This window comes from Microcaecilia unicolor, chromosome 5 (genome assembly GCF_901765095.1).
Source record: "Microcaecilia unicolor chromosome 5, aMicUni1.1, whole genome shotgun sequence".
NCBI classification, from domain to species: Eukaryota; Metazoa; Chordata; class Amphibia; order Gymnophiona; family Siphonopidae; genus Microcaecilia; species Microcaecilia unicolor.
Genome location: NC_044035.1, coordinates 106,467,151 through 106,483,330, shown reverse-complemented (window position 1 = coordinate 106,483,330; position 16,180 = coordinate 106,467,151). Strand labels below are relative to the sequence as shown.

General features: G+C 42.6%; 1 protein-coding gene across 1 annotated transcript in view; it reads left to right on the top strand.

Annotated features, from left to right (window-relative positions):
• The window catches only part of LOC115470194 (anthrax toxin receptor 1-like), a 138,004-nt gene that overhangs the window by 29,990 nt on the left and 91,834 nt on the right, over positions 1–16,180 (top strand). The window contains exons 2-3 of the mRNA XM_030203156.1: positions 7,426–7,497; positions 8,982–9,053. Coding sequence (XP_030059016.1) covers positions 7,426–7,497; positions 8,982–9,053 — 144 coding nt within the window. The remainder of the gene's footprint in view (positions 1–7,425; positions 7,498–8,981; positions 9,054–16,180) is intronic.

Below are 16,180 nucleotides of genomic sequence, written 5' to 3'. Positions count from 1 at the left end.
TGAATCAAATTGATTGAAAAGAAGACATGGTGTTGTCAGTGAAGATGGTATTGATGAACATGAAAGTATTGTCTTAATAAAATCATGTCGGAAATAAATCGGTATAGGTGGAATAGTATAGTACATGTTAATAATGATATGAAAGCCAGATATAGGTATATCTCTCTCTCTCTATCTCTCCCCATTATTATTGTATCCAGGGGCGGCTCAAGGCAATCTGCTGCCTGGGGTGAGGGATGAGCTGGTTCCCCCTCCCCCATCTCAGCACTCTTCAGCTTTTCATTGCTTTCCCTCACCTCAGTCCCCCACTGCCCATCTCTCTCTCCTTCCACAGCATCTCAAGCTCTCCTTTCTCTCTTCCTCTTATCCAGCACCTCTCCCCCTCCTCCTCTGTCCAATATCTCTTCCCTCACTCTCATTCTCTCATCCCCTCATCCACCCCAGCTCCATCCCTTTTGTTCATCCCCTCCCCTTCTTATGTCTTATTCCCCTTACTTAGGCTCACATTCCCCCTTTTACCTCTCACCTATATTACAGTTTATCTGTTGCATCCTTCGTAGTCCTTTGCCTCTTTTCCCCCCTTTCCCCAGCAGCTATTGTCTCTGCCTCTTCTCCTACACTTCTTTCTCTCCTTCCCCAGCATCCACTCACTTATCTCCTTCCACAATATGTATTTACCCTATCTTTCCTCCACCTTATCCCCAGCATTCATCTCTGTTCCTCTGTTTTCACCTTCCCCTACATATGCCCATGTTTCTCTCCCTTCCCCCCAATATTTGTCTTTCTCTTCCTTCTCTCACCACCACCACCCTCCTCCCATCTTAGTATCAGACCCATCTCCAGACCTCAGCTTCTGTCTCCCACCTGCCTCCTTGTTAGCCCCCAACCCCTTTTTCCCATCTCCAGCATCAGTCAGGTCTCATAACCCCCCTTCTCCTACCTGCCAAGTGCCACTATATCTTCTGTGGCTGCTGGAACTACCTAGGAGTTGAAAGCAGAGAACAAGTATTTACTATATCTCACACAAAATAGGAAGTAGATTCTGATTTTAGTAGCTACCTGGTGCCGGCAGCTATAGTGGCTGGAAGAAAAAAAAGGAACTTCTGACTCTGCAGTGGATTTAGTGGCACCAGGACAGACAGAGTAGAAATGATCAGCTGGCACAAATTTTGATGGGCAGGGTCTCGCAGGCCAGGAGTAGCACCCGTGTGCCCCTCCCAAATCATAGATGCCAAGGGCGGCCCATCCCAAAAAGTGAGATTCACCATCACAATGGACTGAGATTGAAGGCCAATATATCTGGGGTATAAATTTGGGCAGAACTACATATTGTGACTATCAACCTTTTTTCAGTCAGGACACACCTGATGGACAATGTTTGCATGTGTGACATATTGCATAGATGAACCTCACAGACCTTTGATGAGACACAGTACAGCAATTCATATGAGTTAATTGTAAACATGTTCTGCATCCTCAAAAATATCAACCTCCCTACAATAAATGCAGATCAGAACTAGAACATTTCTCCATGGAAGTCACCATACAATAACAACAACAAATCCTGATTTTCATGTCATCTGAGCAATAGCAACACAAATCTTTCCACTACTAGGTATATTATAAAACACAAAACCTGAAAAAAAAGCCTAATTCAACATATAAGTAGAAATCATGTCATTCAACAGTAGCACTAATCCTATGATTCAAACAGCTAAAACCCTACCTATAAACAGGCGGCACTGCAATTATTACTGTGGGCCCTAAAACACCAATACACCTACTACAGGTAAAACAGAACAAGTGGGAATGCTACAGATCTCAACACTACAGAATACCACATCTTAATTACATGCAAAGGACAGACAGACAGACTCACAAAATACAGAACAAGGGATCACCAATTATAAATGGAAATATGAAGACAAAAATTGAACTGGGAACCCCAAGAAATCAAACTCTGGAACTCATTGCCTGAGGATGTGGTAACAGCGGTTAATGTATCTGGGTTTAAAAAAGGTTTGGACAAGTTCCTGGAGGAAAAGTCCATAGTCTGCTATTGAGATAGACATGGGGGAAGCCACTGCTTACCCTGGGATTGGTAGCATGAAATATTGCTACTATTTGGGTTTCTGCCCGGTACTTGTGACCTGGATTGGCCATTGCTGGACTAGATGGACCATTGGTCTGACCCATTATGGCTATTCTTATGTAAACTCAATATGTGTTGCAACACTGGAGAAATAAAAACATAAATTATTATATTTTGTACTGAATACAATACAAAGACATCTGCGATGAACATTTCCCAAAGCTAACATATCTCAATTAATAAATTCAAACTAAACCACTTTTTTCTACCTTTATTTTCTGGATGGTTTCATGTTCCTTTACATTGGTCACAGTTTCTGTTTTCCTTTCTGTCTTTTATTCTTAGTGGCTGCTGTCCATTTTTCTTTTCTCCTCTCTCCTCCTTTCTTTTTCCCTCAAACCATCTGTCTCTGCCATATTGATCTTTCCTTTATGGCTCTTTCCTTCCTTTTTTTTTCTGCCTCTGTCCACTCAAATTTCACCCTACTCCTTTCTACTTTTCATCTACCTATCAACTTTCCATCGCCTTCTCTCACCCCCTAGCTCTCCCATTTGACATCTCGCCCCTTCCCCAGCCTCCTATTCCCATTTATCTTTCACCTATTCCCCATTACCTCTGACTCACTATTCTCTTCTCACTCATCTCCTTGACAACCCCCTTGGCCTTTCCTGCATGGTTTCCTCCTTTCTTGGTATCTCCTTTCCCTATCTCTTGCTCCACTCTTGTAGCCCATCATCTCCTCCTTTCTCTCTCCTTCCCTCACCCCTTGAAGCCTCACATATCCCTGTCCCATATCTGTTCCCTTCTGCCCTATAGTCTAAAGAGAATCCACAAAAATATGGAGAACTCAATAGATCCCACGGTGCGTGAAATGTAAAACAAAAAAGGTGGGAATATAAGCCAGGCTCTCCAAAGAATGGAACCAAAAATTGTTTAAAAATCAAAGTTTAATATTTTCAAACAGATAAATATACCAATAATGCATAAGAAATGACTCGACACAACGTTGTGTTTCGGCCAAGGAGGCCTACATCAGGAGTCTTATGGAACTGGTTAAAATAAGATGTCAAAGGAATCTCAAATAGTAAATAGAGGATTCCAAAGGATCTTGCAAAATAAATATATAGAAAATATATAGTCTTAAAAAAGACCGTTGTACAAAGTGAGCCGTCTGACTGACGCAGTGACGCTGAAATCACTGCGTCAGTCAGACGGCTCACTTTGTACAACGGTCTTTTTTAAGACTATATATTTTCTATATATTTATTTTGCAAGATCCTTTGGAATCCTCTATTTACTATTTGAGATTCCTTTGACATCTTATTTTAACCAGTTCCATAAGACTCCTGATGTAGGCCTCCTTGGCCGAAACACAACGTTGTGTCGAGTCATTTCTTATGCATTATTGGTATATTTATCTGTTTGAAAATATTAAACTTTGATTTTTAAACAATTTTTGGTTCCATTCTTTGGAGAGCCTGGCTTATATTCCCACCTTTTTTGTTTTACCCTTCTGCCCTATCCCATTGACCAGCATTTCTCTTTCTCATCTGTCATGCTTTCCCATAGACCAGCAGCTCTCCCTCTTTCTTCCTTCCCTTGAGTCCAATTCTCTCCCTCTTTTTTTTCCTTCCTTCCTCCCATTGTCCAGCATCTTTCATTCCATCCCCTTCACCCCCCAATTCCAAGATGTCTCTCTCTCTTCCCTTCCTGCCTCCTGTTGGGACAGAGAGGAGGGATGGGGAGATGTTGGAGGTCCAACATCCCTCCCTCCCTCCCTCCCTCCCATTATCCAGCATTTCTCTCTCTCTCACCCAGTTCAAACATCTTGCCCTCTTACTTCCCTTACTGACTGCTAGCCAGCATTTCTCCCTCCCCTCCCCTCCAAACATCTCTCCCTCTGACTTCCCTTCCTGCCTCATGTTGTCCAACATCTCCTTTCTCCCCCCTTCCCTTCCACAAGCACCTTTCCTTCTGGCTTCCAGCATTTTTCTGATCACCAATCCTCCCCACATACACCCTCCTTCTTGCTTCTCTTTCTGCCTTTCATTTTCCAGCACCTCTCCCTCCCTCCCTCCCTCCCTCCCTCCTTCATCTCCAACCCCCATTCAAACATCCTTCCTTCTCACTTCCCTTCCTGCCTCCTCTTGTCCAGCATTTCTCCCTCCCTTTCCTCAAACCTCCCTCCCCCAAACATCTCTCTGTCTGGTTTCCCTTTCTACTTCTTGCTGTCCAGCATTTGTCCCACTCTCTCCCTATTCAGACATCTCTCCCTCTCTCCCTCTCTCCCTGTCTTCTGCTGCTCACCATCTTTCCCTCCCTCTCATCTGCCACTGAGGCCAACATGTCTCCTTCTCTCATCCTCTACCCCCCACCATTCTAACTTCTCACCTTCCAATCCTTCCCCTGCATCTGAGAGCCATCATCTTTCCTTTTGCTCCTATCCCACCCCACCCCCGCAGTCTGATACCTTTCCTCTCCCTCCCCCTCCCGCAAGTGGTCCAGCAACTTTCGAACTTCTCCCCCACAGACAACTTTTCCCCCTCTCAAACCCCTTCCCCCGATTTACCTCCGCTTGCTTTGCAGAGGTTGTCAGGCGACTGCAGTGATTCACATTCGCTGTCTGCCACCAGCCACTGTGTCTTCTCTTTACTGCATCCTGCCCTGTATGATGCATCTTCCTATTTCCTTAGGGACAGGGTGCAGTAAAGAGAAGACTCCTTAGCAGGCAGCGAATGTGAATTGCTGCCACTGCCTGGCAACCTCTGTAAAGCAAGTGGAGGTAAACTGTGAGGAAAGGGTTGGAGAGGGGGAAAAGATGTCAGACTGTCTGCGGGGAGGGGGGGGGAGGGGGCACTCTGAGGCAGCTTCTGCTCTCTACTGCCACTCATTTGTTTCATTGTGGGCTCTTTGTGATACTGCTTTCTGTAAAGCGCTGCTTGAGGCCTCCGCTTCAGTTGGCCTAATTATAGGGTCACTCCTGATTATATCTTTCTCTTTGTCTCAGAGAGGGCGTAGTGGGAGTAGGAGGGAGGTGATGAATGAAGAGTGTTCATGTGTGTGTGTCAGGGATTGGGGATGTACCATCCCCCTGAATTCCTCTCTTACCCTGTGTTTTCTAATATTCTTCTCAGCCTTGGTCACTAGACAGAAGGTATTTAGAGGCCCCTTTATGGGGTGTGGCAAGCCCACTGCGGGTATGCTGCATGCCAGTTCAGTACTACTGCCGGACTACTGCAGGAGCCTGGTGGTAGTGCCTACTGCCACTGTGGCCATTTCTGCGCAGTGGGGGCTGGCACTACCACCAGTTCTGCGCGCCCCAGTTACCGCCGGGTTATCATGGGGGCCTGTACCACCTCCTAAATAGGTGGCGGTAAGAGCTCCCCTGGGAAATGGCCACATGGCAATAGGTTAACTTACCGTATGGCCATTTCCTTTAAAAAAAAAAAAAAGCCTTTTACCCGCTGTGGTAAAAGCGGGCCTTGGCGCATCGCAAACCCATGCGATGATGCCACTGCAGGGGTCCTTTTACCGAAGCTTGGTAAACGGATCCCTTAGGTTGGTAGTTGCAGAATGGTAGAATAAACTACCGGAGGAACTGAAAAATATGTTGCCAGTTATTGGATTTGGAAAGGCCTTAAAATACTTCTTGTTTCCTAAGGAAATTGCTTAAGGTCTAAACTGTTTTGTTTTAATTATAATAATGTTATATTTTTGTTGGTATGTTTTTATTTGCTTCAAAAATTGAACATCATTTTGATTGGCATGTCCAAGAAGAGGGTATAAAAAGTTTTGTCATCAATAAATAAATAAAATAAATATTCTCTCAGCAGTAGTATGAAACGGTGCGCTTGCTCAGTATGATTCTACAATGCAACCTATATAACAAAGTAATAATTGTCTATCCTTTGACACACAACAGTGGAACTGAGAAGATATGACAAAGATAGATTCAGAAATGGAATCAGTATGTGTGTTCTTGCTCTTATTTACCCTTCTTTATTATGTTCATTACACACGCTATCAATAGGTGCACTGTCTGTCTGAATGTGAATGTTTTCAGGGTTCCTCCCTGTACATTTTAGTTCAGTCAGTTGCATGAACTCTCCATTTGAAGCAGCCAGCTGACATTTTTTTTTAGTATGTAAAACCAGTGAGCTCAGCTGCTCCTCTGTTCAGTGTTTCACCAGTGTGAAATATCTCTCAATTTGCTATCCCTAGCACCAAATATGCCTCTTGATATTCTCTGCCAAGCAAAGTTGCATGTAACAAACAAACAAGCACAATACAATACATTTTAAGTAAACACATTCTATATGTTTTATTCCAACCCCCCCCCCCCCCCCCCCCCATGTGTGAGCATTCAAAAATTCAGGGGTCGATATTCAAAATGATTTAACTGGGTAGAAACAGCCACTCAGCAGTTAAGTGATTTTTCCCGATTGCCAGAGCCCTTTGTACCGCAGCAAGTAAAAAGCCTCCAGACACACATGGTCATGCCCTAAGAGAGGGCTCAGAGACTTCCAGGTCTCTCAGCTGAGTGAAGCACTGCCAAAAAAGACGTTTTTATTATTAAGGGGTTAGAATGACGGCCAAAATGGACGTTTTTTATGGATGGGTGTCCTCAACTGCACTGTCCTCTGGATCGAGCCACATCGGAGGGGGTGAGCAGCGCGGTGTCTTCGGGGGGGGGGAGGGGAATGACAGCCAAAATGGACGTTTTTTTTAAAGTGGAGCGCTATTTTTTTTTTGTTACTTTTGTTGCAGTTTTTCAGTCCCGCGCAGCCCCAACGAGAGGTACAGACCTTTCATTAGATTTTCCAGCGTTAAGGCAATCGGAAAAGGTTAGTGCATCTCATTACAATAGGGTTTCTACACAATTTGCTCATCTGCCTTCCGTTTTCGTTAGCTGCTACCGTCATTGGAAAAAAGTCTTCAGGGTTTACTACTTGCTCGTTAATGGTTTGTTAATGGCCCGTCAATGGCTCCTTAAGTTTAGTGCATCTGGCTTTAGCCAGCTTCACAAAAACCTGCTATTCAGTGAAGCCTGGACATGGCCCGGCATTGAATATCTGGGAATGACACTGGTGGTGGTAGGCAAAACACTCACTGCCGCCAGCTGAATATCGACCCCTTAGTGTATGCTCACTACATCTGTAGTCCATCAAGAAAATAGAAAATTAAGTTTTATTCCATTATCAGTATTTCATTTTGTATTGGGAACTATTGTCTGTTTTCTTTTTGTTGCCTCTGAATTCTGTGTGTTTAACTTCTATAATCTATGTCACTTCTTCCTTTGTTCTTTAATATTGACTTATTGAATTCATGTCTAGGTCTGGAAGCGTAAGGAACCATTGGACTGAGATTTACTCCTTTGTGGAAAGTCTTGCTGAGAAGTTTATCAGGTATGTTAATGGACTGTGAGCTCCATTTTCCAAACTGAGTAAAGGAAATGCTGCTGCTTCTTGATTTTGCTTCTACAGAATTCCCAGGAAATGCCTGAAGATATTTAACTTGTTGATTTTTCTTTCATGCTGCCAGTTTGTGTGTGAATAAGTTGTGTGTGTGTGTGTGTGTTTGTATGTCAGTGTGTGTATTTTGTGAGTGTGTGTGTGTGCGCACGTGAGTTTGTGTATTTTGTGAGTGTCTGTGCGCATATGCATGTGTGTGTGTACATGTGTGTGTGCGCATGCGTGTGTGTGTGTGAGTGTGTGTGTTGATTCAAGGGAGGGGTTACTTTAATCAAGTTTATGCTAAAGCTAAGTGTTTCTTTGAATTATTTTTTAAGAGTTTTTTTTTAAGTGACTTCTGCACATTATTTTTCACAAGTTTACACTTAATATCATGCTCAATATGGACCAATGAGGAATGTGGTGATTGGCTAACATAAAAGATGGTGTAGCCCACCATCTGAGGATACATTTTCAGCAAGTATGATTTGGAGAGGTTGGTACTTTATTGTATTAGTGACTTTACCTTTCATTTAAAGAATTTTAGGACAGTGTACCACATATTTTAGTGCCTTTTTCAAAATACACAATTTAAGGATTTTTGTTGTTGTTGTTATTGTTGTTTGTTTTGAGCTGGCAATTTCTTTCTTCTCCTTTATACTTTCAGCTAAATTGGAACCAATGCCGGGATCAGGAGCCATCAACCTTCATTCTCAACTACTCCTTTTCCCCTTTTTGAGACTCTTTGCCTCCCCCCCCCCCCCCCCCCAACATACAAAGCACTAAGACTTTGTGAGTCTAAGTGCTTTGAAAATGAGTCCCCTAGTCTGCTCATTTCATTGCTGGTCCTGGTCCAGAGTCATGAACAAAAGCTTCTTCCCATAGACAATGGAATACTGTTTTGTTCAGGTGGGGTTTAAGAAAACCAAAACTAAGTTCTTTAGTTGCTCGTGCAGTGTGTGGCAAAATATTGATAGGGCCATAGCCCCGGTGACCTACCCCATTCCTCTGCCTGTGCTTCTTCATGAACCTTTGGAGTCATGGACCCTGAATTCAGTGATTAGGTGTTACTCTTAAGCAATGACCTCCCTCTGAGCCTGACCTCCCTTTGAGCCCTAGCCGACCCAGAAGCAGAACACCTGACTCAAAGGACCTTCTATATGGCATTGCATAAGACTTGTTGACTGATCCATCAGGCTGGCCTAAATATGTAATCTGATCAGTGTCTGAATTTAAGAATCCTGAATAATGAAAATTGCAGCTCTGGTGGGGATAAGGGCGCAACTTGGCCTTTCGCATCAGCACTGATTTTTGCTCAGTTTGAAAGTAGAGTTTTTTTGTTTAGCTCTAGTTTGTTAGTTTACTAGAGATGTTGCTTTTCCTTTCATTGATTTGTTCCTGACATTGCCTTCCATTTTCTCTTGCTGTTCCTGGTTTAGCCCAATGCTGCGCATGTCTTTCATAGTCTTCTCATCCCGAGCAACTACCATTATGAAGCTGACTGAGGACAGGTAGGGATTTGAAAGGGAGGGGGGGGGGGAGGGAAATTGCCTTATTTTATCTACATTCTCTTTCCTTCTTGAAAATTGAAGACCAACAAAACATGTGCGCCATTTTAGAAAAGTTGTGGAATTCTGAATATAGATGTTTTTGCCAAAATGTCTAGAGCCTGTGACATATTTTACAAATGCTGAACGTAGAAGTGTATTGTAAAATTGTCATATCTCTGCCCTCAGACCAAGATGTCAAAAACATGTGGCACGTGAATGTCAATGTCTCTAACCATTGCAGTGTGAAACATATAAACAAAGAAGTATATGCAAGGGTGCCTATGAAGCTGAAAAATGCCCACAGGAGCTCACACCATAATGCCCTGCCCCCATAGGTCCCTACAGCGTCCCTGGTGTTTATTCAGTGCCTTTAGGGGAAAATGTCTAGTGCCACCTATGGCGGCAGTATAAAACATATAGGAGTATGTTTACTAAGGTGCGTTAGCGTTTTTAACGCGCCTGTAAATTTAAGACGTGTTAAATGCTAAAGTGCCTATACATTTCTATGGGCATGTTAGCGTTTAACACACGTAAACCATTTATGTGCGTTAAAAACGCTAACGCACCCATAGCGCTGCTTAGTAACATAGTGCATGCAAAACATTCTGGAATGCTAAGTGTTTAGCACTGCAAAAATGTTTATTTATGTAGATTTTGCTCACACCTTTTTCAGTAGTAGCTCAAGGTGAGTTACATTCAAGTACAGCAGTGAGATTTAAAGTGAGCACCCTGGATGTGAAGCCCAGTGCTCTAACCACTAAGCTAATCCTCCACTCCATTCTAAAGTGCAAAACATTTAGCTCTCCCACATAGACATTTTTGCAATGCATATTTAAACATCGTTCTTGCCATTTTACAATCTCTGGCAGAAGGTGCATGGGAAGGTTTGTACTGGCTTCAAACCAGTAGTTCCTGCAAGGGAAATTTCACCTCAGAGGAGGTGGACATGTATTGGGGAGAAGTGCTGAAACCAGCGGCGTACCAAGGGTGGGGCGGTGGGGGCGGTCCACCCCGGGTGCACGCTACTAAGGGGGGTGCCGCGCGCCTGTCAGCTCCGCTGGTTCCCTGCTCCCTCTGTCCCGGAACAGGATACTTCCTGTTCCGGGGCAGAGGGAGCAGGGCACAAGCGGAGCCGAGAGCCGCGCAGCTGCTCCCCGCAGGTAAAGATGCACCTGGTGGAGGAGGGGGGTTGATGCACCAGGGGTGGTGTCATTTCACCAGGGGAGGGGTCGAGCTGCACCCGGGGGGGGGGGGGGGTGCGCATCGGCGATCTGCCACGGGTGGCAGCCGACCTAGGATCATCACTGGCTGAAACACTCTACACATTTTTTTTGTTGTGACAGGGCAAAGGCTCAATGCCTACACTACACAAAAGACATGGGTTGGGATCTGGAATCTGGCCTTTGATCTAGTGGGTCACCAACTTCTTCTCCAGAGGCTATGTAGCATAAGGATTTAAGGTTTAGTGCATGTCTGGCTTGCATCCTATCTTAGTAATAGCGCTTATCGTGTGCTGTGGAGTACGAAGTATTCCCCCATTTTTTCCCTTCCTAGTGGGGTGACACAGGGCTTCCCTGCCTGTGCTTTTGTTATTTATCATTTTTATGACACCATTGGCAAATTTGATTCAATTATTGGGGTTAATACTTACATATATGTAGATGATATTCAGATGTTGGCTACCTTCGATTGTGATGACATGGAGACACTTTCACAGTTGAATTCTCATTTTTCTGCAATCTTCACCTGGTTACAGCTTAATAGAATGCAGCTGAACATGGTAAAAACAAAGATGATGTTTTTTTTTTAACAGGAATCCTCAATTTCAGGTTAGAACCGAGCTTCAGGTCTTGGGAGTTCTGACATAGATCTTGCGTTGTCTGTATGTCGGTGTGCTATCTGAATCTGGGATGGACATAGAGAACACAGGGCTGCAAGTGGCACACCCCTGTACCACCCCATCACCTCTGCTTGACCTAAACTTTTTAGTGGCTTACATGTTTAGTCCTGCTCTTCTGTAAAATACCAGCTTATACATTTTGGCCACAAAAACGTATAAGTGTTGGGAGTGCACTTGTAAAATGACTGCCTTAACATTTTATGTGAATTTCTAGTTATGCAGGCCCTATTTTCCATACTGGAGAGTTCTAGTAGTCATAATGGTTCAGGACAAAGCCCAGCTTCTTTGCTGAATCTGATACCTGGTATTGGACTGACATAAAAAAAAGGTCTAACCAAAATTTTAGACATGAGGTTTTGGGGCATCGTGAACTTTCAAAGGAATCTTATTGATTCAAAGTTGACATACAAGATGATCTTTGGCTAATTCCTTTACTGATATATATTAATTTTTGTATACCACTAGTATCCCCTATCCATGGTTCAGTGCAGTTGACATTCTAGGTGAGACAAAAGCTGATAATGTTAGTGTGAGGTATGAGAACAATTAGAGACCATTGGTGTAATGCATGAGACCAAAAACACTATAGGAAAGGATAATGGTTGATACTAGGAGGCAGAAGTCAATGGATTGTTATGAAGCAGTCTTTGGGAAGAGAAAGGTTTTTAGCCTCTTCCTGAATCTAAGGTAGCTGTTTTCTGTTCTGATGGGAATAGGTAGAGAGTTCCATATTTTAACTCCAAGTACAGGGAATAGAGAGCTGAAAATCTTCTGATTTTGAATTGTCTTTTGAAACAGTGACGCTGGCATCAGTTGTTCCTTCACTCTGTTAGACTGGACCAAACATAGTGAAGCAGTCTTAGCAGTTCAGAGGTGAAACCCTGTAAGATTGAAAAATTAAACAAGCAGCTTTGAACCTGAGTCTTTCTGCTATGGGAAGCCAGTGCAGTTTGTTAAGATGAGTTGAAACACTAGTAGATCTATTTAATCAGTATATTAGTCTAGCAGCTGTATTCTGTATGATTTACAGTTTTTTCTGATATTGACACAATACCAAGAAATAGAATGTTACAGTAATCCAAGTGAGGTAGTACTAACATTTGAACTAGTAGTGCAAAGGCTTTTTGGTCAAAGAATGATCTGACTAGATGTAGCTGTCTCATTTTGAATAGCGTTTTCTTCCATAGCTGGTTAATATGGGAAGAGAAGGTGAGTGAAGAATCAGACCCCCTATTACTCTGGTTTCAGACACGACTGTAAAGCTTTGACTGTTGGACAAAGATATTGATGATGTGACCTCAACTCCCTGATTTCAGAACCACAGGACCTTGTTTTTTTGTGCATTCAATTTCAGTTTATTGGTCAGAGCCCAGGTGCTAACAGCAGTTATGCCATTCACTACAGAAAGAGTTGTAACTTTGTTTGATGCTGTCACTGGGAAGAGAAGCAGGATGTCAACCACGTAGAGTAATAGTAGTTCATTAAGACCCAGGTGTATTGAGGAAGGGATGACATAAAGAGATTGAACAGGATAGGTGGGAGAAGAGATCCCTGTGGGACCCCACAGTTAGGGAAATGGGACTTGATATACTGCCTTTCTGAGGTTTTTGCAACTACATTCAAAGTGGTTTACATATATTCATGTACTTATTTTGTGCCAGGGGCAATGGAGGGTTAAGTGACTTGCCCAGAGTCACAAGGAGCTGCAGTGGGAATCGAACTCAGTTCCCCAGGATCAAAGTCCACTGCACTAAACACTGGGCTACTCCTCCACTCCAGTAGTTGGAAAGTTGGTTGTTTTGCTTTACAGAATAACTTCAATTTGAAAGGCATTCATTGAACCATTTGATCACAGTCCCTGTTATTCCTATCTGATCCAGGCATTTGAATATCAATGTGTGGTCAACTGCACTGAACGCCACCAATATATCGAATTGAAGAATTACTTGGTTGCCTTTGCATAGGTTTGTTTGAAATATGTAGTTAGAACTAGCAGCAATGTTTATGTATTATGTGATGATCTGAAGCCAAATTGTGATCAGTGTACTATTTTGGGATCTTGCCAGTGGATTGGCCACTGTTGTTTACTAATGTAGGTTTCTAATACTTTAGTAAAAAAAACAGGTATGCTTGCCACTGGATGGTAGTTTGCAGGCAGTGTTACATCTTGCCCAGATCCCTTCAACATCAGAGTGAGAACAATTTTGCCCATATCAGGAGGAAGAGAGCCAGTTTTAACAGCTCATTAATATCGAGTAACTAGTTTACTGCTTCCATAGGGATAGATTTGAGTAGGTATTGAATAGAAAAGGATGATCATGTCACCCCATAATTGGAAGCTGCTGATCTAGTTTCGTATTTTGTATAAAATACTGTTTCTGGTGCATAGGATTTCCCGGGGGGAGGGGGGCACCCCAGAATTTTATCATCTTATCTGATTCCTTATATTCCATCTCGATCCCTTCGTTCTGTTCAACAGCATTTCTGGTTGGTACCGTCCAAATGTAACTAAAGACATATGGAAAAAAATCTTTAAGAGCAAGTCCGCTGCTTTTTTTACCCTGCCTTGGAGATTGAAGAATACCTTAACCGGGTGGATATATGTGAAGCGATATCGGACTGTCAGTTTCTTTGAGCCATGCTTCTGAGATAAACAGAAAGTCCAGATCTGAAGATTCTAGCAGATTCCTGAGTAAGAGAGCCTTGTCCCTCACAGACCTGGCATTGATTTAAATGGAGGGGACAAGAGTGAGCTGAGACTTCTGTTCCAAGGGGGAGACTTGTTTGGATAATTTCAAAAGGCAACAAGTTTTTTTAGGCAGTCGAATGTTAGCCATTTGGTTCTGGTCTGTAACTATAGTAGTGTTCTGATGGTATATATTAGTACTGTCTAGCAGGTATCTGACTTTACAGTTAGGGTGTTTCTTAGTGTTTTCTAGATGGATTATAGATTATGGGGATAGTATTTGGCACTAAATTATCTGGTAGGTTAATGCCTGACCTGCTCAAAATGGCTAAGCAAATCCATGTGAGCCACTACAGGGTGATAGTTTTTGGAGCTAATTTAAGTCAGTCTGGCTTAGCGTGCATTATCAGTCCTTAATGTACGCTGTTAAAGACTTCAGAACAGAGTCTTCCCTGAGGGTAGAAGAGGAGAGGTCATGGTGTCTCAGGAGCTCATAAGATGGGGAGATGTGGATGTGCCATTGTGGCAGACTCCAAAATGATGCTATGACTCGCTGGTTCCTCTTTCAAGCTGCCATTCTTCTATAGTCAGTCTTGCAGCACTGTGGGAGAGTTTAGACCGTGCGAGAGGCCACAGTGTAGCTCTCATGTTATAGAATTGTCAAATTCCTTTGTTTGCTGTTTGAATTATAGTTACCAATACAGAGCCGAGCAGGACAGGTATTTGTAAGATAGAGGAGTGTAGTTGACCTTAAGCACTCCTTACGTTCCCCTTTCAAGCTGCTCCTGTGTCACAATCTATTTTCAAAAGATGTTTTACAACACTCATGTCCTGTAGGAGCTCTGCTAGATGTTTGTAGTCTGATTGGTTTTCCTGTCCAGAAAGGAACTTCCTTGTACTATCTGAACGGTGTTACACACCCTTAGAAAAGAGCTTATGCTTTATTGTGCTGAAAACTGCCCCTACACTTGTGGTGATCCAAAACTACATATACAAAAATATGCCCTCTTTGGAACTTCAGTCAGTGGTATCCTTCAAGTCAAGATTCCATTAAGAAGATCCTTTAGATTAGCACCGGCAGAGTACAGGCTCTAAATTTAAACAAAAAAATACTGTTAACTTTAGTTTTTATAAAATGTTTGCTTAAGTGTCACCCTTTTTTATGAACTTTTCCATTGAAGAGGCAGTTTTCAAAACAGGCAGGTGCGAACTCCGTGGGTTCTTTTACCGGTGGATTTTGTAAGAGTTATGGAAAGTAAAGTACACATGTAGCATTTCTGATTGAGACTTGCTTGAAAAAAAACAGCAGAAATTTTCAACTGCTCTTTCTATGCATATGTTTTACAAAAACATATAATTAAGGCTTCTGTTCTTACATGTTTATAAATTGTAAATGTAGGTGTTTATTTTCCAGCTAATTAGTGGTCCATTGAGGGTACAAATAAATCAGTGTTTTTTTGCTCCAGAGATACAATTGCTGATTTACCATTTTCTGGTGGAATCAAGTTTTGAGGCAGCAAAAGAGTGGAAGACACAAGTTCCAAGTACAATATACAGGGTGCGCTAACAAGATGTACCCGACATGGGCCGTGTTTCGGCACACGTGCCTTCATCAGGGGTCCTGTCAAATCAGCAATGAATCTGTACAATTGTGCTGATTGTAATCACAACTGTCGATATTTACATTGCAGGGTGTTTTGCGCTTTTCACGTGAGGAGACGCTGTCAGCTTTTTGCCAACGACATTAGCCCTGCAATTTAAGTATTGACAGTTGTGATTACAATCAGCACAATTGTACAGATTCATTGCTGAGTTGACAGGACCCCTGACGAAGGCCTGCAGTTTAGTAAGTTTCAATAAACTATAAACTATCACTTGTAGTGAAATCAGATCCTACATTGGTCTCTGTTTTCACAGGAGCAGCTTCTCACTCTTTCATTAACCAGTTTTACTCTCTTTTTTTTTTCTGGTTTCTTGCTGCTTTTTTTCACATTGGTTGTCAAATACCCGGGCACCACAACGATTGCACTTTAATGAGGGTCTTATACAGCAGTATAATTGTTTCAGGCTGCACACATTTTCTCACTTCATTTGGGCCAACACGTTGAAGTTATGATCTAGTATTATACTTTGATTCTTATTCAGATTTGTTTAAGGGAACACTGACTGACCCATGCTCTCTAGTTTTCTTTGAATGTCATTGTGTTCTGGAGCCATCATCTCTCCTAATTACATTTAATCTTATTGGCCAGTGATCAGTCCCGCTTTCCAGCTTTTCTAAATCATTTTACACTATGAGCACATTCTGTGGAATATTTACTTCTTCCTCCTCCAACTTTGTGGTGTCCATAAAACTGAACCATGACTTCAAGTCTCTAATTAATGGATTAAAAAGTAGTAAAGAACTAAAGATTGTGCTGTTCTCCTACTTCTCTTGCACACTCAGAGATGCCACCACTATTGCCCTTTCAATTAGTTGTCTGTCCATTTGAAAGTTTTAGG